Source organism: Synchiropus splendidus, chromosome 8 (assembly GCF_027744825.2).
Source record: "Synchiropus splendidus isolate RoL2022-P1 chromosome 8, RoL_Sspl_1.0, whole genome shotgun sequence".
Taxonomy (NCBI): Eukaryota; Metazoa; Chordata; class Actinopteri; order Syngnathiformes; family Callionymidae; genus Synchiropus; species Synchiropus splendidus.
Window position 1 is genome coordinate 18,477,379 of NC_071341.1, and position 22,733 is coordinate 18,500,111.

The window sequence follows — 22,733 nt, forward strand, 5'->3', positions numbered from 1 at the left end:
CCTGTGGTTTGAAACGTTCCGTATGGTGTTGTAGATTTGAAAAGTTTAAACTAAATTCCACTCACCTCATCCCTTCACTGAACGACCTTCCCTGACCCTTCTGCCTTCACTATCTTCTCTAATTTCCTGAGGTTTTGGTGGTTCACCCCACAGTCTGATTGTGTGTCTGCTTCTCTTGTGCAGGGTCCTTCATTTAGACTGATGTCACTTGTCTTTTTAGATGTCCTTTAGTTTTCATTCAATCTAGTATTCTACTGAATGCTCGTGACATTGAGAAAATGCTGGTAGGATCGCATATGAAGTTACAGGGGCGCGCTCGAGAGAAAGAATCTGGAAGTGTCACTTGAGTAAGAGGCTTTTCCCCATCTACAAGAATTCAAACTTTATTAATGCAAATACATGAAGTGCATTTCCCACTTTGATAACAATAGCTTCGGCAAAGATGTGATTGAAATGAACGGTAAATTTGGTCTTATAAATTATAAATTATATTTTAATTACCTTCACCTTCACCTTCACCTTCTTCTGACGCTTATCCGGGGTCGGGTCACGGAGGCAGCATTCGGAGCAAGGAAGCCCAAACTTCCCGATCCGCACAAACCTCCTCCAGCTCTTCCCGGGGGGATCCCAAGGTATTCCCAGGCCAGACCGGAGACATCATCTCTCCAGCGAGTCCTGGGTCTTCCCTGGGGTCTCCTCCCGGTAGGACATGCCCGGAACACCTCCCCAGGGAGGCGTGCAGGGGGCATCCGGATCAGATGCCCGAGCCACCTCAGCTGGTTCCTCTCGATGTGGAGGAGCAGCGGCTCCACCCCGAGCTCCTCCCGGATGACCGAACTCCTCACCTTATCTCTAAAGGTACGTTCACACCGAATGCGACTGAAAAGTCGCGTTTGGTGTGAACGTACCTTAAGGGTGCGCCCAGCCACCATGAGGAGGAAACTCATCTCAGCCGCTTGTATCCGCGATCTCATCCTTTAGGTCATTACCCAAAGCTTGTGACCATAGGTGATCATAATTACAGAATAAAATATAATTTATACTTTTATTCTTGAGAGGTGTCAAGAATATAAATTTTTTTTAAATGACCTTACTTTCTTTGCTTCTTATTTCATATCTTGCTTCAAATGTATATATATATATATATATATATATATATATATATATATATATATATATATATATATATATATATATATATACATTTGAAGCAAGATATGAAATAAGACACAAAGTGGCCAAGGATGACGAACAGTCGACAGTAATGATACAGTTTTTTTGTACATTGAAATGACGGTTTCGCCAGTAATAATATCTTTTGCGACCTCTGCTGGTGCGTATATGACGCTACACCGAAGAAGCTCGCGTGGTTTCCCGCCGAATCGTTTTTTTGTTTTGACACTGTGTTTCCTTGCCAAGCTCGGAGTCGATACGTCACGAAGAGATACCACAGAGCTTGTTGATGTAAAGTGGATGCGGGCCACTACGTTGTCTTTGTTTGGTTTAAGCGCCGTAGTTTCAATATTGACTTTGAGGATGCGGTTCGGGCGGTAGTTGGATGCTCGCCTGCAGCTGTAAGCAGACACCGTGGATCCTGTTTCCTCCTCAGGTGCGGAGGTTTTGTGGAGGACTTGAAGGGCTAAACGATGGTGGCGAAGATGGCGATCTACGGAGCAGCTCACCACCAGGAAGACGGGTGAGAGTTTGGAGTCTAGCCTCACGTTCCCGTCACACTAACCTGCCTTGACATTTCTGGATGATGGGCAGCGCCACCATGTTAGCTTCTTAGCTCCTTCTATCAGTGCAGGAAGTTCACTCCATATGTTGATAAACCACCACTTTCTTCTACGCTGAACTGTGATAAATACCATTTTAAATAACAACGAAAGACGAGGAAGACGCGGTTGTCTTTGTTAACGCTGAGCACGCTCTTGTGTTTTGGTGACTCACATTGTCAATGGTGTCCGAACAGGGAAACCGCATCCGCGCTACTACTGTGTAGGAACCCATTCTTCCGCCTCCAATCGTTAAGTTTAGAAGAGTTTTGGCTGGACATTATTCATCATGCTTTCATTCGTCATAATAATCTTATCCTTTATAGCTATGTTGCGAATCCAAACATGAAATATGTTGTGTTATTATACATTATTATTATTAATTATTATTATTGTTGTTGTTGTTATTATTATAATTATTATAACATTACTGACTGGAAGCAGGAACTTATCAAAGAAGTATTAAATTGCCATAGACTTGTGTAACAGAAGCTATACTGTATGTTTTGTTTGCCGAGTGTCTTGTGGTGCTGTTGGTTGATACTGATGACTCATTGCTGCTTGGGATATCGCCTGAAACAAAGTCCCCAGATCATCTTAATAAGCACACACATTAATATTTTGCTGGAATAAGTAGTTTCGTTTTTCATGCCAAGTGTCGGTTGGATGTCACTCTGCCACTCCCTTATCTTGAAAACAATAAATCAGATTAAAGTGAGAAGCCACTGCAGACATTGAGTGGGAAGTACTGCATCTGAAGTGATGGAAAAATTGGAAGGACAGTTGTATGGCAGCGCGGTGACTCATGCTATTGTGTTTGGTAGCTGGAATAAAAGGCGAGACCTTGGCACAGCGCGACAGGAAACCACTGTCAAATGAATGCGTTACATGAAATCCTTTTGATATTAAGTGCTAAAGGTGTGCGTCGTCTAAAGCTCGGACTGAAGTGGGTAAACAAAAAAAGCATCCTATATGACCTACTTTTCTTGAACTTGTTCTACTTGCACTGGCCCTCCCTCTTCCCCACAAATGGGCCCTGAACGTGTTGCCTCTTGTCGAGACTCTCTCATCAGATTCCATCGGCTGTCTGCTCCCCATTCAGTTTTGCTGTGAACAGTCTTTGAACTCAGAAAATAGGGAGCAAAAGAAGGTGCAATTATATATGCTGTAATAGTTATATAGCATATAATAAATTATGTTTCAGTTCTTAAATGTTAATGGTTCCTTTTAATATTAATCATCTCAATAAACACATTGACATATCAAAATATTTTTGTATTTCATGGTGAAAACTTTAAACTGTCCTGCAACAAGGGCCATCAACTGCCATGAAAGTGTCTGCGGCTGGATGTGAATGAGGCTCCATGACTTCATCTAAAGCTATTTCTCTGCTTAATCTTGATACTTTAAAAAGTTTTCAAAATACTAAAACATCAGCCTTCCAACTAAAAGTTTAAATATGGGCATGTGTTCTGAAAGGTTTGCGATTTATAGGGATGCGCTGTTTGATGTAGCATTTAAAAACAAAAACCAGGTCACTGAGAGAACTTGTTTGTAAAAGTGGGCTCATGGGTGGCTTTTATTAAAGTGACAGTTCCACACATTTCCTGTTTTCGCTCTTCAATGATGCGTCCGGTTGTGAAGCAGAAGTTGTAGCTGTAACGAAAGCATGGATCTGCTCATGGGCGATGCGTCACTTCATTATGTGAATGTTCTTTTTCCCCCAGAGATGAAGAAATCCCAGCGCAGGAGAATAAAGGTAATAGTTGCCTTCTTGTCACTCAGTTTTCGCCATTGTTCTTGGACTAATTCTTGTCTCTGTGAGTCATGCAAATGCAAACAAATATGTGTCTCATGGTTTGCATTACATTTGCATCCGTGGCTTTTTTGAAGTCATCCTAAAATCATCTTGAAGTCACCCTAAAAATGTACTTCTTTGATGTTTATAATCACACTTGTATACTGCATGGAAATATCTTTCTTCACCATTTATAATTACAAATAAATATATTACAGATAAACATTTTTATGATTGTCTAAAATATTTTAACGGCGTTTAATATTGGACCAAATTTTACAGTTTCATTTCTTCTTAATGAACATTTAGTTCATAGTTTTTATTATCAAAAAACATTGAAACATTGTTTTTATGTTCCCCCTGTTGGTTCTCTGTTATGTGCAATGGTTTTAGGCTCACTCATTTGTGTAAATGAAAACCATGAAACGCACAGACACACACACACGCAGCTTTGATGCATCATCTTTGTGGGGTCTGTTCAACCCTTTCCCCAGACTCTCGCCTTAAAGCTCACCATCCAAAACAAATGGTTAACCTTAACCAGGACTCTGAACCAAATTGACCAGCAAAATGGCTCTTACTAAGCCCAAGATTAAATAATTCAATCCCACACACACATTTTATGTGTAGTAGTGCGAGTGAAACACATTTTTCTTTTGGACTAGTTTGATGTTTGCCCTCCTGGTGCAGACCTTGAACCAGGAAGTCCAATGATTATTTCGACATGAGCACGGAGAATCAGGGTCAGAGCCGGGTCAAGCCCTGGTTGAACGGTTGTCTGGCGACAATTTGAATTTGAGCGGATGAATCGGGAAGGCCGAGTGTAAGACGGCCAGTATGAATCTCTCATTTTATGCAGTGTGTCATGACAATTATTATGTGTTAGCATTACTAACCGGTAGAGGGCGACAAAGACTGACCTAATGGGCCATGTTTTATGTATTATTTCTGTGTAACCCTTGAAACCTCCTTTTCAGTTCAGGTGACTGAAAGTGACGGCAACAGTTCAGGTCAGTGCACATCTGCTTGCTTACTTGTTTGCTTCTGCCAAAGTGTTTCTTATATCTGTGGCCACCTAGCAGAGGGCACGGGGTCGTCCACTGAAGAAAGTTCTGGAGAAGAGGAGGAAGAAGATCACGAAAAGAAAGAAGAATCAGGTGAGATGATAGTAAAAATGGCTTCCATAAATAGCTCTCACACGTTTGGTGTTGGTAAGAATGAGGGGCGATTCAGTGTAAGAATACTGCCCCGACTTATCTCTAAAGTTCTGCTCCCGAGCATGTTAAAAGCTTTAAAGGTATATATTTCTCTGTCATTTTCAGAGGGAAATGAAGGTGGTGAAAGCTCCAAAACAGGTAAAAATCAACCCAGACTACTGGATGTGTTACATGTATTTGAATATTATTTGTTATTGTTGAGAAGGACAGGTACTGGCTCCTGTTATGTGCCATTTGATGAACGATGAACTTGCTACCTGTGCTACACAGAATTTGTGTCAAGCAATCGATTGCAAGTTTACAATGAAGCCCAGTTCATTTGTCTCTCAGAGCAGATGCAGCAGTCCTTTGAACAGTTGTGTGGCTTATTCCACCACGTTCACGCAATGAGAACTAAATCACAAGACACATTACATAGATGACATACGTACGGATTTGTCATTTAAAACAAAACATAACACAAAATATTGAATTACAGGAGTGCCATAATTAGGTAATAAATAAGGGATTGGAAACAGACATAAACATTATTCATTTATTTAGCGAATAAATTCAGACAGAAATGTGAATATAAATAAGGAAATGCAAGGAAGTACATCCGATTTATTTACTGCATTTCCAACATGTCTATTCCCACCATCTCTTCTCTCTCTTTTCTGATGTAATAGTCATCTCATCTAATATCCAGGGAGAAATTTACAACATATTTTATTCACTCTGGTTTATTTATTGTTATGATCTCTTCAGAACACCTCTAATATTATCTCAATATACTGTGTACTCATTACTGGGCTAACTATGATGAAAAGCCATTGGTTTTGACAGAACACGTGAGTGTTGAACGATTAAAAACAAAAAAAATCTACAGAAGTATACTTGAATGTAACATTCCATTGTCTAGCTCACAATCTTGTTTGAAATGACCATGAAAATCGTAATTTGTTTTCTATTTTTTCAACAGAATCTGAACTCGAGGCAACACAAGAGGAGAAAGGTAAGGAATGTGTTAGGTTTTGTGAGGTTTCTGGACGACGTATTCCAAACTGAGGTGAAGAGGAGAGTGTTGTAGACTCAGACAGTCTCTGACAGTCGGGCGAGAGACAGAAATACTGTCTGCAGCACAGAGCTAACAGTGCTAATGGCTGACATCTCACTTCAAAACTTAATTTGCTTCGTGGTTCAATAGTCAGCTAAAAGCTAAATGCAGAATACGCCCTGAAATGTGAAGAGAGAAAGAATCGTTGTTGTTACAAAGCAAGCTGAGGCAAAGAATGTTAAATATTTGTCCGGAATTTCCCCAAACTAGAATAAAATAATGTAAGGGAGATTGTGATAAAATCATTGCAGTTATTTAAAAAAAATGAAAAATAAAATCCTGGTGTATTTTTGTCACATTGCCCAAATACATTTTCTGCAATTTTGTTCCTGCAAATAACATGCCAACATGGCCGGGTGTCAGTAGATACTATTTTTCACAAACTAAAAAGGATTTTTTGACAGGACTTTCGACTGAGCACAATTGGGCTTTGGCTGAGGTTCCATTGGTGGTGAGCCTCAGGATTTTGTCAGTGAATGAAGTGGAAAAAAGGTTGAAAAACACTGTTATGAACTACCCACTACTCTGAACTACTGTAATGTATCAATTGTAAGATTTGAATTACCTGAATTAAGTTGCTGGTTTAACCCCTCTAGGTTCCACGTCCATGGTGAATGTGAAGCCGCGTGAACATCGAGCATCTTGGTCCTGTGAAAAATGCAAAACTGTGCAGCAGGTCTGTGAATCTTCTTGTCCATGTTATCACTAAATATGGAGAAAACCTGTCCTTAATTTCATTTGCTTTGCAGAGTCATGGCAGTGAAGTGGTTGTTCCTCGCATGCTGTCTAAGGGACGTTTACAGTGAGTCCAAAACCTTCTTGAGTCTTGCTCCCGACAAGAACTTCACCCCAAATAGACTGGACCTAAGATTCAGACTGCAGATTCATGTCAGCAGTTCTCAAAAAGAGTGGTTACAGATTTGGCCAACACAACAGTCAACGTAGAGTAGACAATTCGCAACAGAAGGACCATAATGGAGGAAATGTGGAGCCTTCATTGCAAACCATGCTCACGTATTTTGTTGTGAAATTGTGTTGAAATGAGAAAATATTGGCAGAATGTACGTATATTTAACATGTGGTATAACATTCCACACTCTAGCAGTGCGTTAGATCTGGGCATAAATGTAAACATTGTTCAAAAGGAGCTCCGATATTCATTTAAAATATTTTTGGCAGCATCTAAAAAGACAATTACGAAAAAATGGCGTAGAGCACAGTCTCCGACTGCTGAAGAGTGGAACTGCGTTGTATGTGAAATATTTGAAATGGAGCTATTGACACGTAAAATAAGGACATAAGCAGAAAAATGTTTGTTTACATAGCAAAGAGCTTGTTTACACAGCAAAGCATGCATGTTGTTGGTTTTGGTGTCTTTGTGTGTATTATATACTGTGTGAAGTGTGCACAACATACAAACTGTCCCTGCCCTTTTTTGTCTTTTCTTCCTTTTTTGTCCTTCTTCATTCTTATATTCTTTGTTGGCCTCTTATGTATTGTTGGATACAAGCAAAAAAAACTTTCTTGGATCTAACATGGCAGCTACGAAGTACATCATCCTACAGTGATACACTGTTTAAAGGCAAAAACAAGTTTCAAATGTAAAAGCTTTGAAAGTTAAGATACTGTAAATGGGTCAAGTGGTCGGATGTCGATGGTTGTTTATTGTGAAGCAACCGAGTTCACAGTTTTGTTTGTCTGTGCGTTATAGAGTGCGACTGGAAGGCGAGGGAACATTTGAATGTTCTGTCACGGGCCTGGTGTTTGAGGCGTCCGAGGCGGTTCTTGTGCGATACTCCATCTTGTCCTGGTCCAAGTTTGGCTCCTTCCTGCCAGAATCATGGAGGTTTGCTGGTCCAATCTTCAACGTGGACACAGTTGACAAAGACCCGTCCGTCCTCAAGTTCATCCAGTTTCCTCACTCCGTCTGTCTGGCAGGTGAGATGATGACATGCCAGCAAATAAGTTGCATGTTTCTTGAAGCATCGTTTTTGTTACTACACACAGACCAAGACAATGAGCGGACCTTCAGTGTCCTGCACATGAAGAACCACTGCCCACTGATCGAGCCCACCATTGACCACTCAGGAAGCCATGTGAAGTGGCATGTGTCCTCCCTCTCCCCAGTGGGTCCCATCATCCAAACCAAACACTGTATCGAGCACCATGGTGTGGTTCTGCTCTACAAGCAGCTCAGCAGCGACAACAACGTGCACAGCTTCCACGTGTATCTGTCCACCAACAGCAGGTCGGACATCAAGGTGAGACAGAATCTCCTTCTCTTTGTTTAAATCGGATATGAATTTGGATTCAGAATAGCCACGGCGCCAACTCTCCGCCCGCCAACGCTTTAGCAACACAAGAAGACGCATTAACTGAATATATCTGAACATCTCCAATGAAGGATTATTTGACCTTGATGGACAGGTTGATAGATGAGATTAGACAAGAAGCCCCTTGGACGATGATGTTTGCGGATGACATTGTGATCTGTGGTGAGAGCAGGAAGATAAGCTAGAGAGGTGGAGGTTTGCCTTAGAAAGGAGAGGAATGAAGGTGAGCTGCAGTACGACGGAATACATGTGCGTGAATGAGAGGGAGCCAAGTGGACAGGTGAAGCTACAGGATGCAGAGATAAAAAAAATAGAGGATTTGAAGTACTTAGGATGAGAGTGTGAGGAAGAGGTGAAGAAGCGGGTGCAGGCAGGATGGAATCAATGGTGAAAACAGTGGCACTGAGGAAAAGACCGGAGGCAGAGCTGGAGGTAGCAGAGATGAAGATGCTGAGCTTCTCTCTAGGAGTGTGCAGGATGGAGAGGCTCAGGAACCAGTAGAACAGAGGGACAGTACATGTCAGGTGTTTAGGAGACAGAGTCAGAGAGGCTAGATGGAGATGGTTTGGACATGTACAGAGGAGAGAGAGCCAGTACATTGGTAGGAAGATGTTGAGGTTGGAACTGCCAGGCAGAAGGTGGAGAGGAAGGTCAAAGAGGAGATGTATGGAGGTGGTGAAGGAGGAGGCAGAAGACAGGGTGAGATGGAGGAGGATGATCCGCTGTGGCGACCCAAGAAGTGAGGAGCTGAAAGAAAAAGAAGAAGAGTGAACACGGCTAAATATTATGCTTCATTTTCAGGCTGTACAATCAAAATTCTATTTGAGTTATGGCTTCCCTTGACAATGAAAACACTCTGCGCCGGTGATGTGTAGTGGAGAACGTTGCCCTGTGCCAGAAAACAAGCAGTGGTTTAATATCAATCATGTGTTGAGAGCACGGATCTGACAACAATCAAGCGTTCACATCCTCACTATTTCTAATGCACTGACACTGGGGAGTAGACTTGTACGTCAATTGCCATTTTAAGCCCAACAAATGGCCCTAGCTGACTTCCTGACTTGACTCCCAGTCTCATAAAGGGCTTATAAATAGCAACCGACATGGATGTTCAAGTCAGTGAAGAGGGCTCCCCAACGTCTCCACTGCACCTGGAATGATACACGGGAAGGAAAATGAAGCATTGTGCGTCAATATGCTACGTGGACGGACGACGGTGTCTGGTTTCGACCGCCTCTCTGATATCAGAGGTTAATAACCCTGACTTCCGTCCTGTTTATACACTTTAAGTTTGGCCACGGTGGGGAGCCCAAGTCCCGCCCATCTATTTTTGCTTCTTGGGACCTTGCCTATGCCATAGATCTCACATATGGTGCCTGGGAGTTTGGGAGACACATTCTCATGGCGTGAGAGCGCTGCTTTTCCACTGGCATCAAAAGTTACTTGAGGTTCTGTCTGATATGTGGCACCAAACTACAGTGCTGGTTGCTGGCTCTCACTCCATAGTCGGTTGAGTGAGAGCCAGCGGGCGGGTCATGGAAATATAGGCCATCCAATCTGAATCTCATCTAAGTGTTTAGCAATGTCAGCTAATGTTTGTTAGCTTCTACCTTTGATAGCTTAGTACCTTTAGCGTCTGCCTGAGCGCCGGAGCAGTCGGGTTCTACTTTGGCAGTATATAGTGTACGATAAGTTCTTGATCTCAAGATGACTCGTTCTTGTCTTGGTCTTAATCTCCAGATAACTTGGCCTTGTCTTGGTCTTGATCTCAAGATAACTTGGTCTTGTCTTGGTCTTAATCTCAAGATAACTTGTCCTTGTCTTGGTCTTGTTCTCAACAGATCATGGTCTTGATCTCAAGATAACTTGGCCTTGTCTTAGTCTTGATCTGTTGATAACTCTGTCTTGTCTTGTTCTTGATCTCGAGATAACTTGGTCTTGATCTCAAGATGACTTGGCCTTGTCTAGGTCTTGATCTCAAGATAACTTGGCCTTGTCTTGGTCTTGATCTGATGATATCTTGGTCTTGTCTTGGTCTTGATCTCAAGATAACTTGGCCTCGTCTTGGTCTTGATCTCAAGATGACTTGGTCTTGATCTCAAGATACCGTGGTCTTGTCTCTGTCTTGATCTCAAGATACCGTGGTCTTGTCTCTGTCTTGATCTCAAGATACCGTGGTCTTGTCTCTGTCTTGATCTCAAGATACCGTGGTCTTGTCTCTGTCTTGATCTCAAGATACCGTGGTCTTGTCTCTGTCTCAATCTCAAGATAACTTGGTCTCGTCTCTGTCTTGATCTCAAGATAACTTGGCCTTGTCTCTGTCTCAATCTCAAGATAACTTGGCCTTGTCTTGGTCTCGACAGTGTCTTGCTCTCACTTTGTGTGGTCTTGACTACTGCACTAGCTAGAGGTCATCTGAAGCTAGATCCCAGTGTCTTCCTTGGGTTCCTCTGTGGGTTTGTGCCTAGCAACCAGAGGACATAATAGCTTTTCTGAATGAAGAATCTAAAATCCAATCTTTTTTTTCCCTGAATCGTTTTGATGCCGATGGTGTTTATGACTCACAGTCATAGTGTTGGAGTCATGTATATATGACTCTACTCTGTGGCATCATGACTCCACCTACTTGTCTCCACTGAAAACCAGGACGTCAGTAATCAGGTCAGAAGCTACAACAACCGATATTTCCGGATCGAGAAGCCGCCCACATGTAAGCTGGAGGAAGGGACGTATCGTCTGGTGAGCGAGCCGGACGGAGAGATCAAGCCTCAGGTGTGTGGGGACCAGCGGCTCAGGCGGGCTCACTGCCGACCTCGGGCCTAAACCTGTCTGTCTGTCTGTCTGTCTGTCTGCACAGGAGCTGAAGTTCACGCTGGCCGTGACCAAGATGAAAGGATATTTTGAAGCCTTCTTCGAGCAGCCGCCTCCATTTAAACTGTCTCTGATAGAAACCAACACCGAGGAGACGGTGTGGTCAGCGACCATCAGAGAAGGTGCGCTGGGCTGAAGGGAAAGGTCGTGAGGTCCTGTGACCCAATAACCATGTCCTGTCCTTCTCAGGAGACTGTGTGGATAACTTGGAAAAGAAACCAAGGAAGAGAACAGCTGACTGTCAGTCGATTTGAGGTTTTTGTTTTCGCCTCCAAAAGGTGCTCAACTCTCATATTTGCCTCACAGGTCGACAGAGAAGCAGCAGCCGGTCGGAGGAGGAGGAAATGATCATCAAAAGGCCTCGGTGGCAGGATGAGCATGGTGAGAACAACCGCAGCTGGGAGGCCAAACATTCTTCTGTATCAGAGCGAGACCTGACCTCTCGCAGCTCTGCTGAGACTCTCTGAATTAACACTGACTCGTGGTGGGTCTGCAGACGGAGTCAAGCGGTCGGCGGCAGCCAACGGCAGCGCAGACCTGTCGGAGAAGCAGCTGCTGCAGCTGAGCCGGCGACTGGGCAGCGAGTGGAAGCAGGTGGCCATCTTTCTGGACCTGAACACCAGGGACCTGGACCACATCCAGGCCGGAGAGAAGGACGTGAACATGCAGAAGCTGAAGATGCTGGTGGAGTGGAAGAAGAGGCAGGAGCCGGGGAAGGCCACGGCGCACCACCTGCGGAGGAGCCTGCAGGACCTGGACGACCTGCCGTCTGAGGTCCACTACCTCCTGCGAGGTACTGAGCCGCCTCACGCCTTCGTCCTGATGAGCGGATGATGAACGTGCTTCTTCATTTCAGATCTGATGGAGAACCAAGCAGCTCAGTGAAGAGACGTGACCAAGGAACTATCTCAGGAAGCCAGAGTTGGTCTCAGGACTGCGCAGGACTTTAATGCCTCTTGGTCTTTTCCCGACGGTCGTCATGTGTTGCTGCTCCGTTTGGGATGGAAGCAAACCTGTCGGGAGCATCAGGAGCTGCCACTGGATTCATCGACACTGATGTGGTGCTGCTTGTGGGGTTTCCACTCGTCCAAAAGCTGAGCTCATGAAATGTCGTCTTCAGTGTGATGTCGGTGCCACTTTGATTCAAAACAACGGGCAGCCTTGAAATGGTCCTGTTTTGAAGAAGCCAAAGTCAAATAGCAGCTGTGGAACTTGACCCATTGGACCGGACCTTCTGCGTGAAAGTGCAGGTGATGCTGGAGTCGGGAGGTTCCAGGGTAGCACCTGGTTCATGCACTGTGGAACAGGAGGGTTTCCTGAATCTGTGACGGAGAAAGACTGAAACGGATCTGCTGGCTGAAATGGAAATCGTTGGAAAACAGAGCTGGAGTTTTACCAAAGTTCAACCACAGACGCTGACAGGTTTGCAGAAGAGGCTGAGGCTCAAGGATGAGGTTTCATGAAAGACTGTCCTGGCTTTCAGAGGCCACCAGATACTGTCACACACAGCGCTGTCTGCTGTAAAATGCTTGGACTTGAACAAGTAATTCAGTGAAACCTCCCATCATTTGAGCGCCATCTAGTGGCCTCTGAAAATGATCACAGAGTTTCATCGACCCTGCCATACTGTTTCATGACACCTCACCTACCCATCAACACTTCCAAGGGACCAGAGCTCTGACATGTAGAATCATTCTTGACAAACACACACTATGGCTGATGGCTGGAGATGTTTTTTGGCCAATATGTCTTTTTTTTAAATTCAGAATAGAGTTTACAGTGTTTTTATTTTGGTCCAACATTTGAGTTGTTGATGGCCTTTTTGTCTTTTGTACTTTTCTATGCCACTATGGATGTGAAAAGGGTTTTAAATGGACTTCATGATGGTCTTTCTGAGCGTCGGCTTGTTCCAACCGACACAGGCCCTGTATTTCACTTTTCAAAATAAAAGACTAGAAGGATCAGAGAAAGCTGAATTTTTCTCTGTGTCTTACCCAATCCATTCCTGGTGTGTGAAAGGCAAATGTGCTGCAGACGTGACCTGTGCTGCCTCTTTACTTAAAGGTTATTCTCGCAACACATTAGGAATTAAAGACGGTGTCCGCTCAAGCTGGCTGTCAGTCACCGATGACATCAGCCATAAATTCCCTTAGTCGGCATTTCGTTGTCAAAAACACAGAAACACATGAATATGAATTGAGAAAATCCTCTGAAAATACAGACGTTAGCGAAGCAGCTGTCAGTGATCCAGGCTGGGCCCCATGTGACCGGCAGTCGCGCGCTGCAATGCCTTCACTGACCTTCATCACATGGAGGCGTCAAAGAAGTTTTTGTGAATTTCCACGTTAAAATTACAGAATTGCTGCCGGAGGCCTGAGCGTGGAGGAGCCCCTGTACTCGCCTGCAACTGCACCGTCATCACCACAACTCATTTTGGCTTTCGCTGTGGTCTCTCAGAAAGTGTTGCGAAGATTTTGTCAACAAAACTCCAGTGAAATTACTGTCTTGTGTAAAACTTTCTAACCGTAGTCATTGAAAAAAAAACTACTCCTTCTCGTGGCCAAATGAGTTTTGTGCTAAACATAGATGTTTTTGTCACATGTTTAATGTCACAACCATAGTGGCGTAATGTGAAACCATGAACCGAAGGATTCCACTTCTTACTGTAAGAAGTTATATGTAACTTCATATAGTTATAGTGTAGTATAAATCATAACTGGAGTGAGGTGTTTTAGTTAGACCACAAGAAGCAGGTTGAAATGTCAATAGTTTTAATATAAATAACACTTAGACAGGTGAAATAAATATCTTGAATAAATATATTAAATAGTAAGCTGCGCAGGAGAAACAGACGGGTGGCAGCACACGCCGCCGTCAGTCAGCAGGAAGGCACTTTGTTCACTTCTTGTAGTCTCCGGAGGCGATGTAGCCGACGGCTCTGTTGACGGTGAGGAGGCGCGTGTGGAAGCCTCTCACCCAGTCACACATCCTTAGCCTGTCCTTCCCATCCAGCTGCCACAGCTTCGCAACTTCCTCCTGAAAACACAAAGGAACTTCTTGTCATTCTTTGCTGCTAGCGTTACATTTCACTTTCTTTTCTTCCCTAAGCTTTGAGCTCGACTGTCCTGACTCACATCCATCTTTCTTTTCACTTTTGTCGTTTCTCGAGTCCTTTTTCTTCCACCTCTTTGCTTTTCCCCATCCTCTGTTTTTATTTGAGCTTTATTGTTTGAGCTTCTGATCTCCCTCCACCATCATCTCTTTCTTTCTAGCACCCCTTCCAGACAGCGTTGGAGAGACTCACCTGAGAGGAGTCGCTCCTCATGGTGCCACCATGGAGCTTCTGTGTCAGACAGAAAACAGCTTCATCATTGGTTCGACTCGACATGATCTCCTCCCCCTCCACCTGTGCAGCACACTCACCACCAGCCTCTGTATGAGGCCCAGAGTTGGATAAAGGACGTGCTTCTTGCTTTCTTCCTGCTCCTGGCTGTAGGTGACGTTCAGGTAGGACTGGATGAGCGTGTGGTAGTGAGCCATGTCCGCCATGATGCTGCTCCAGCATTTGTCCTGTCAGAGAGACACGTCTGGGTGAGAAAGTCAGGTCCCCGGAGGAGCCGTGAGCTCAGCCCAACGCACCTTGTTGAAGGGGGATTTCCTTCCCATCATGCAACTGGAACTCTGCAGGATCACAGCAGTTACAGTCAACCACACTTTCTATATATATATATATATTTTTTAATTTTGCGTGGGATGGAGGTCAAAGACTCGTACCTGCTCCACGTCCGGGGTGCAGACTTCCACCGTCTCACTTTGGGTATTCAAGTGCACATTTTTGTACTCGGTGAAGTAGCAAATCTCCTGAAACACAGGGTCGCAACCTTTAGTTTACTTCAGAACATCCTGAGAGGAAAACTGCTGAAGCTGCTACTACACTTACAAAAACAGGCGCCACAGAAGAACGGTGTCTTAAACTGAAGTTACGTGGTGTAGTGAGTGTGCATGTATTTACACCTAAATGTTGACATTTAACATGGTAACGCAACTATGAGTAGAATGCACGTAATGAAACGCTAAAAATAACAATAAAGAAAAAACACGCAATAAAACAAGGTTTTTCTTTATTGTTATTTTTAGCGTTTTTATTAAGTAGAACCTTGTTGCCTTCTGTCAGTTTTATTTTGGGGTGAAATTGTGGACGTGTTGGAGCCAGGGTGATCGAAATGGTTTGTCATCTCACAATCATAAAGACTGAAGCTTCAAAGTGCGATTACACACGCAATCTTGGTTTTCTGTGACTTGTTCAAAGTATTTTCATCACGTCTGACATCACATACATGTTATTTACTTCTCGCTCAGCCTGCAGGTCCGTGTAATGGACAGTGAGATCTCACAAGTTTTCAAGTGTGTTGACGGACTGTCAGCATCCACCAGCAGTCATTCATTCATTCATTCATTCAAAGGAGAGGCCCTTGGCCCAGCCCCCCACACATCTGTACTGCTGACGGAGGGCCACTTCAGACCCGACCCTGCAGCCCGCTCCGTCTCCGGTGACCACACAAAGACCCACAAACTGACTGGGTATCTTGTGGTTTTTCTGAGGATGATCACAGTTGACCAGCACAGGTACAGTAGGATCCCTGTTTTTTCCTCATGTGGACCTTCATTTAATCCATTTCAATCCTCTGGGGACCTTTACGACATTGCCCTCTTTTATGTCATGGATTACTTTTGTTTTGTTTTGCACTATTGACAACAGGAACTTTGGACTTTGGACATGAAATTGAATGATTTTGTGAACGCTGCACCAGCCTCCTGTTGTCTGTTGTCACACCTGAAATCTGTCTCCAAAGACCACTGGCTCCCTGACTAATCTCACATACATCACCAGATTACGGGGGCCAGAGTTTTATTAATATAAATGCATGATTTGTATTAATAAAACCCACTTTATATCAAAGTCTTCCACAGTGAATAAAATACCTAAACAGTCAGCAACATTCCATATCAACAGTAATATTTCTTTTATAAAAAAGGACGCCTCTTTTCACATTTTCATTTTCACATTTGAAGGCAGCCTCTGAGTAAAACTGCAGAAGTGTAAGGATGTGGGCTGGCTGTCTGGACCCTCCCCCCCGCGCCCTAACGCTGGTCTACCACAAGAGTCAAGACAGGTGCAGTCCCTAAAATACTAATACCTTTACAGTCTATCAATTTACTAACTGGTTATTGTGTTTATTGTGCAGTGTACTAGTGCGGGTTGTGGTTTATTGTTTAGTGGCAAGTAATACTTGATTTCATTCAAGGTTAAAGCACCTGGTCCTTGCAGGTGCCACGTACATGAGTGAGGTATATGACCCACTGGATTAAAACCCGGCATCCTGGTGAGTATTCTTACACCCAGACAGTTTACTCCAGGTTTCCTTCTGACATAGTGTATTTTAGATAAATAATGTACTGAAGTGTACTATGTACATTCATAGATTTTAAGCACAGTCTCCACATCGTTCTCAGAGTACTCACACTGAGCATGTCTTGATCCAAGTGCAGATTTACAGTAGCAGAATAAACACATCACACATTCAGCTTGAGGCACTACTCTTATAAATCTACATGTATTCTGTTGAAGTTCAAGTAAGCAGTAAATAATGCTGTACCTTGAAATTTCCTGTGTTTTTTAAAATGTTCTATACACTATATGTTCTATATAATACTGCACTCTCGTGTACATGCAGTGTGAGTACTGTAAGTACAGTAAGAACTGTATATTTCAAAAGCAAACTGTGTGGCAGTGGGTGAAAACAGACTTTTGCTGCTACTACATACCAGGTTTCACTTTACAGTTCGGTGGCTGAGAGGCGCAAAACCAAACACAACACGTCAGTTTGGTGAAAATGTGTTTGGTTTTAGAGATTTGGTGTTTGGTTTTGCGCCTCTCAGCCTCCCTGTCATCTCTGATCTTCAGGTGATACGTTGGTTTCCTCCACCACAATTGAAATAAAGTAAGCAGCTAACAATGTACTGAGATTAAACCATGCAAGAACACGACTCACATGTACTCCTCCGGTGTCTCTATGGAGTAGATACCTGGTACTATGCCTGGATTCTAACACGCTTCATAAAATGAGCGCAACTACTTTTTGCGCAAGGGAAACTTGAAGCGAGCGTCCTTACTCCTTTGGCGCTGGTATTCTTCAAGAGTCCACCAACGTTGTCCAGTAGCTCCTTAAAAAGTTCCGGTCTCATCTTGATGTCACGCGGGCGCGTGGTGACCGGGTTTCCGAAGGCGCTCCGGCCCAACTGGAGCAGCAGTAGCAGCGTGGCGCACCTGCGCATGTCTGCAAAGGTAAACACACGCCGTCAGCCGAGAGCGCGGCGGCCGCGGTGCAGCAGGAGACTTACGGAGAGTGAAGTTGGCCATCGGTCCGCTCGCTGTGTGTTAGTGAGGGGCCCAGACGGGCGCAGGGCCATATATGAGAGGAGGAGGCAGTGGGTGGGCGCGGCTGCAGCATGCGCTCACGACACGCTGGACACTGGAGCGCTTGGTGGTTGAGATGAACCACCGCAGAAATTCTGAAATGTTTGTGTTTCTGTGACGCGTGCGTGTTACCCTTCGCTCTCAGCAACGCGCGTGTCTACAGTCAATCACGATCAAGAGAAACAAAGGTTATTGTTAACATTAAAACACACAGAACTGTTCTGGAAAAAAGAGGCGTAAATGATAAAAACCGTTCTTCACTCTGTGAACTGTAAAGAGATATTAATATTGACTGACTTACATGTAGCGCCACAATGATAAAGCCACGTTACGTGACAGTTCATTCAAAGTAGCCACGACGGTGTCCGAAGTAGCAGTTATCGGAAGCTTCCGATTGCTGAATTAGAGGCAGCTTTTTGGCACCAAACATTTTCCCGTGAGCAGGATGCACTCAACAGGAAGCCGCTTCCCCAGAGAGGAACGCTTTTCTAAGTAAAGAGACGCACCGAACGCTTCTGTGCAGGAGCTGTGTTTGCTCACCCCGGGGCGCTTTATGAATTAGATTTATTTAGTTTGAGTTTGTCCCACCGTCCTCGATTGTACTTCAGCATCACAATCCAATTAATTCAACTGAAAAATATAGTCATTGATGGATATAAACACAATTTAACGGACGGATCACACAAGATGTTGAGCTGTGCACGTGCGTGTCACAGATGCAACTTGTATTTGATCATTCTGTATTGGATATTAAAACGTGATTCATTCTAAGTTTTAATTTTGTTGTAATGCTCTATAAATACGTCAAATCATGCGTCATTTTTAGCAAGCGAAAAGTAGCAATATTTAATATGGACTGGTCAGTTGTATGTGACTTAACGTTTGTGTAAAATAATATTGAGACAATATTGGAGCAAGACTGAAACAGTTGTGCCACTCATTCCTGCTGCAGTCGAGTCATCGCAGTACTATCAATGAAGTGATACCGCGCTGTGGCGACGTGCGCCGACGTCACCCGCTCAGGATCCCCCCCCCTCGGTTGGTCGCGATGGGGCGGAGCCTCCTCTGTGAAACTGTGGTCGTGAAGAGACCAGTGATGAATAGGAGTTTCCAGGCCTTTCTCCGGCTCCACCACAAGACCACGGCGACTTCTGCTGCGTCTCGTGAGTGGTGGAAGACGACGATGATGTAAAGGGGAAACACTCCCGAGTGTTTCTGTGCGAATGAAGGAAGAAACAGAGCGAGAAAGTGTTGTGGGCGACTGAAACGTCCAGTCATGTGACTGTCCGGGATCACTGCTGAGACAGAAAGAGGAAGCTGGCGACAGACCGCAGGGCGAAGCTCGTCTTATATGAAACAAAGTTTATTCTTTTTTTTTTTTTTTTACATATCTGTACATAAACATTTCCTCCCTCGAATAAACATTCTGAGAACGACAGGATGAAAACAATATTAACACACTTTTCTCATTTAAAATGACTTGTGTCAGAAAAAAAAAAAAAATCAACATTCACAAAATGTTGAAGAGCAATTAGTGTTTTTTTTTTTTAATTTTTTAATTTTTTTTTACCAAAAGCTACGACTCCACTACAAGGCAGGCATGATTCCTTTACACTCGTATTAGCACCTTCAAATGAACAATTCTCAGTTGAAGACTACCGTTTTTGTGCAGAATTTAAAACTTTGAAATACTTTCAATTTACTGTCCACATAACGAAAACAAAAAAAAAAAGCGCCGACGGTGTTTGATTTTTCATCATCATAACAATATATATATTTTTTTCTACTTAGGTTGCCACTATGGTTGAATCTTCTTGCTGCTGACAGTAATAATTTAGTGGTAGAAAGTCTGAAACAAACAATAGCGAAGCGATGCCGCTCACTGCACAGGAAGCTGGGAACCATGACACTACATCATCACTTTTGTCCTCCTCCAGCAGGTGGGGGAGCTCCTCGCCCCCCCAAACTCCTGGGTCAAACTGCTGAAGCAAATGTAGAAATGGCAGCTACAACAACGCCTGCTTTTGCTCGTATTTCATGGGTGACGCTGTTTGACACAGCTGCCCCTCCCTCTCCTCCAACCATGACCTGACATTCAGAGGAGCTGCAGCTAGGGGACACCCTGGAAAGGTTGCTGGCCTGTCACATGACACAGTTATCGTACAGACTAATTTACTTGAACTGTTTTAAAACTAAAGCCACCATATTGGCCATGGAACTGAAGTGGAGTGAGCGTAATTTAGAAACTCCGATTGATTCATTCACTTCTTTTAACAGGGTGGAGGTTTGTCGCACACCTTGAGAGTCAACCTGTTGTGTGTTATCGGACTGTGGGAGGAAAACAGAATCTCCATGGGAAGTCCACCCCACAGCAACCTGGTTTTAAGTTTGGTGGGAGGAAATCAGAGTGATGTAAGCAACTACTAATGCCTCCAGAAAACAATGCGTTGTTGTAGCTATCACTCATGGGTGGGGCGGGGGTGAGGATGGAGTCCGGCCTGGGTCTTGCTGGATGTGGGCGCGGTGCAACTCTTATTTGGTGAGAGTCCTCTCAGCCAAGTGTTTCTGCTGGCTCTCGGCGTGCCTGGAACAAGGAGACGCACAGTTCGCTGTCACACAAAACCATCACAGAATAGGCAAACGCAGCTCCGGGGCGCTGAGCAAAGAAACCGGTTTACTGTACTTAAGCATCCCTTTCAGGGAGTTGAAGGTGACCTATCCAGATGAACCAGGTGTTATCTACAGCTGCTACCTTACTTTTTCACCTGAACTCCACAGTTCAGCCCCAACACCACGAGACAGCTGGGAAATATGACACCGACTTTAACAGCAGAGATACAGGGAGTCGGGACACTGCCCACATTCCAACATGGCCAGGCGTGGCACCCAAGCTCCTCATGGTTCCATGGAAACACAGTGTTGATACCAAACTGCCCAACCCCCCTCTCCGCTCCCCCGCCCTGACATAATCTTATAATTAGAGTTCAGTATCACCTGGTCAGGTCCTCTATGTCCACCAGCATGGCGTCCTGCTCCATGTGCAGCTCGTCCCGGACCACCAGGATCTGTACCAACTCTTCGTTCAGACCTGGAGCAAAAGAGAAGGAAAAAAAACCTGAGTGCAACACGGTTGTGGTGCAAATCCTCCGAGAAGTGTGAGAAGCGCCGCTGGAGACCAAGATAGGGGATGACTGGGTCCCGATGTTGACAATCAAATAAAGCCCTGTTTAGCCAATGAGATAGGTGTAAATATTGAGTTGAAATAAATGTGATACATGTATCTTCTCCACGTGCCCTTGGGCACACGTTCTGGTTTCACCGGTTTCAATGCAAGTGTAACACCCATACCAGAACTGAACTTGGGAGGATTCAACCTCAGACTGAAGGTAAGTGATCTTATCTCACGCTCCTCACAACAAAAAAAAACCAGGAATGTGACAGTGACAAAACGATTCCTGCCCCTTTCATTCAGTACTGTGTGAGCAGCGTCGGATGAAAGTGCTCAGGAGACATTCCTGAGTTCGTGTTGAGTCACAGCAGGGAAAATAAACACCAGCCAGACTGAAGTGAGGTCGGGCGAATTGGAAGTCAGACAAATATTATAAAAATTGACCTCAAATGTTCGAGACTTGAGCAAAAGACATCTGTTACCGGGATTAGCTAATGTTACTGGATGGAAAAAACCCCCCAAAAAACTCGACTATAAAGTTATCTAAGTTAACAAAAAAACCATTATGATCTGAAAATGATCTTGAGATAAAAAAAATTACACAATAAAAATGGTCTTGAGATTAAAATGATCATGAGAATAAAATGATCTGGTGATAAAAACAATCTTGACATAAAAAATGACATATACTGAAAATGGTCTTGAGATAAAAATTATCCTGAGATTAAAATCATCTTGAGATAAAAAAATAAAAATAAACTCACGCATGTCACCTACTGGGTTTCGTACATAATCAACCATAAAGGACTAGTAACTAGTTGTAATATTATCCTACAGTTAGCACAATCTGCAGTAAGAGGAAATATGGCTATAGGAGCTGTGTTATGGGACCATTTCACACATCCAAGGACACATCCCTTTCACACCACACTGTGAGCAATTCAAATCTAAAGTTTCAAAACATGTTACGCATTTTTTACAATTATTTTCTTTTACTGAAATGACTGTTTTTTTTGGCGACCCGTACACATGATATGCCGACCAGTCGAGAAATCCCTAAGGCCCAACGTTGTCTTTTGCTTTCAAGTCAGTCAAGGTCCTGGTGTCAGGATGTGACTTGGGACATGCCTTCTGCCAGTGCCACACAGCCAGTGCGACTGGATGGGAAGATGCAGGTGTGATAGACCACAGCTCGTGGGTCAAATGGCAGAGAGGGACACAGCAATCAGTTTTCTGAGGTTGAGATCAATAATGATGCAAAAGTCAAAGCAAGGTTCTGGAGCTACACATTTCTGAGGAGAATAGAGTTGAATGCAGTCGAGCTGATGGCAGCGGCTGGCGGGGACTTTTTGTTGGAGGCTGTTTCATGACAGATGAAAGATGCAGATCATCCCGGAGGAAGAGCAATCGTTACATCAGCAGTGAGAAAAACTCTGTTTACAAACGCTTCAACATCCGCCGCCAGCTACTCACTTCCTCCTTTTAAAGTCAAGTATGATGCGTGAAGAAGAACTCACTCTCGATTTGGGAGTGCAGGTCGTTGACTATGACCTGCAGCTGGCCCAGGGTCATGTCCCGCAGGTCGGTGGGCTTCAAGCTCCTCTTCATCAGACACTCACTGATGTGAGGCATGTGTGGCAGCTGGAAGACACACAACACAGGCTCACGTTAGAATCGATCAACAAGTCGGGTTTGTCTTCCTCTCAGTCAGAGTCAGTATGGGTTTTTTTTCATGCTTTATTTTGACATGTTGAGTCGTGCGGTTGTTGCGATGTTCTCCTTCATGAAACCACAGGAGATTTCTGGCTTGGAGGACGATTCATTATTTTTACTTTTGTTTGGACCTAGTTTGAATTTTAACGTATGTAAGTATATTAATATAATGACACATAATCCAGGAACATGTATTCACCCTGTGAAGCACAGACCATGAAGCAGTTGACAGAGCTTTAAAACTGAGGCCTATATTGGTCCTTGAGAAGAAATTAAAATCGTC

The 22,733-nt window shown here is 44.0% G+C and overlaps 3 protein-coding genes across 8 annotated transcripts in view; 1 reads left to right on the top strand and 2 right to left on the bottom strand.

The window, feature by feature from the left end:
- The first annotated feature begins 1,307 nt into the window (after positions 1–1,307).
- On the top strand, positions 1,308–13,043 carry si:dkeyp-97b10.3 (uncharacterized). Of its 2 annotated transcripts, none has more exons than XM_053873661.1 (16): positions 1,308–1,696; positions 3,503–3,534; positions 4,551–4,583; positions 4,653–4,730; positions 4,896–4,928; positions 5,752–5,784; positions 6,483–6,562; positions 6,636–6,688; positions 7,598–7,824; positions 7,894–8,147; positions 10,866–10,991; positions 11,077–11,212; positions 11,280–11,330; positions 11,397–11,471; positions 11,587–11,883; positions 11,947–13,043. In XM_053873661.1, the coding sequence occupies exons 1-16, from the start codon at positions 1,647–1,649 to the stop codon at positions 11,973–11,975; spliced, it is 1,587 nt and encodes a 528-aa protein (XP_053729636.1). In that variant the 5' UTR covers positions 1,308–1,646; the 3' UTR covers positions 11,976–13,043. The 2 variants fall into 2 exon arrangements, with proteins under 2 accessions (XP_053729636.1, XP_053729637.1); XM_053873662.1 differs by having other exon boundaries at positions 1,311–1,696; positions 4,656–4,730.
- A 945-nt stretch (positions 13,044–13,988) lies between these two features.
- Positions 13,989–17,511, bottom strand: il12a (interleukin 12a). Its single transcript, XM_053872238.1, has 7 exons — positions 17,493–17,511; positions 17,265–17,428; positions 14,865–14,951; positions 14,730–14,771; positions 14,514–14,660; positions 14,395–14,433; positions 13,989–14,126 (listed from the first exon to the last, which is right to left on the bottom strand). Exons 1-7 carry the CDS (start codon positions 17,509–17,511, stop codon positions 13,989–13,991), a joined length of 636 nt encoding a protein of 211 aa, XP_053728213.1.
- Positions 17,512–18,915: 1,404 nt separating this feature from the next.
- schip1 (schwannomin interacting protein 1) overlaps positions 18,916–22,733 on the bottom strand; it is a 162,715-nt gene continuing 158,897 nt past the window's right edge. For all 5 annotated transcript variants that reach the window (XM_053872297.1, XM_053872299.1, XM_053872298.1 and 2 more), the window contains 3 exons: positions 22,255–22,378; positions 20,563–20,656; positions 18,916–20,152 (listed from right to left, as the gene is read on the bottom strand). In XM_053872297.1, coding sequence (XP_053728272.1) covers positions 20,101–20,152; positions 20,563–20,656; positions 22,255–22,378 — 270 coding nt within the window. In that variant the 3' untranslated portion in view covers positions 18,916–20,100. The remainder of the gene's footprint in view (positions 20,153–20,562; positions 20,657–22,254; positions 22,379–22,733) is intronic.

Coding starts and splice junctions, on each gene's coding strand:
- si:dkeyp-97b10.3 (XM_053873661.1), top strand. CDS start 1,647: ATGGTGGCGAAGATGGCGATCTACGGAGCAGCTCACCACCAGGAAGAC. Junction 3,535..4,550: donor CCCAGCGCAGGAGAATAAAG/GTAATAGTTGCC, acceptor CCTCCTTTTCAG/TTCAGGTGACTGAAAGTGAC. Junction 11,884..11,946: donor GGTCCACTACCTCCTGCGAG/GTACTGAGCCGC, acceptor TCTTCATTTCAG/ATCTGATGGAGAACCAAGCA.
- il12a (XM_053872238.1), bottom strand. Junction 14,434..14,513: donor GCCTCATACAGAGGCTGGTG/GTGAGTGTGCTG, acceptor TGTCTGACACAG/AAGCTCCATGGTGGCACCAT. Junction 14,127..14,394: donor TGAGGAGCGACTCCTCTCAG/GTGAGTCTCTCC, acceptor TTGTGTTTTCAG/GAGGAAGTTGCGAAGCTGTG.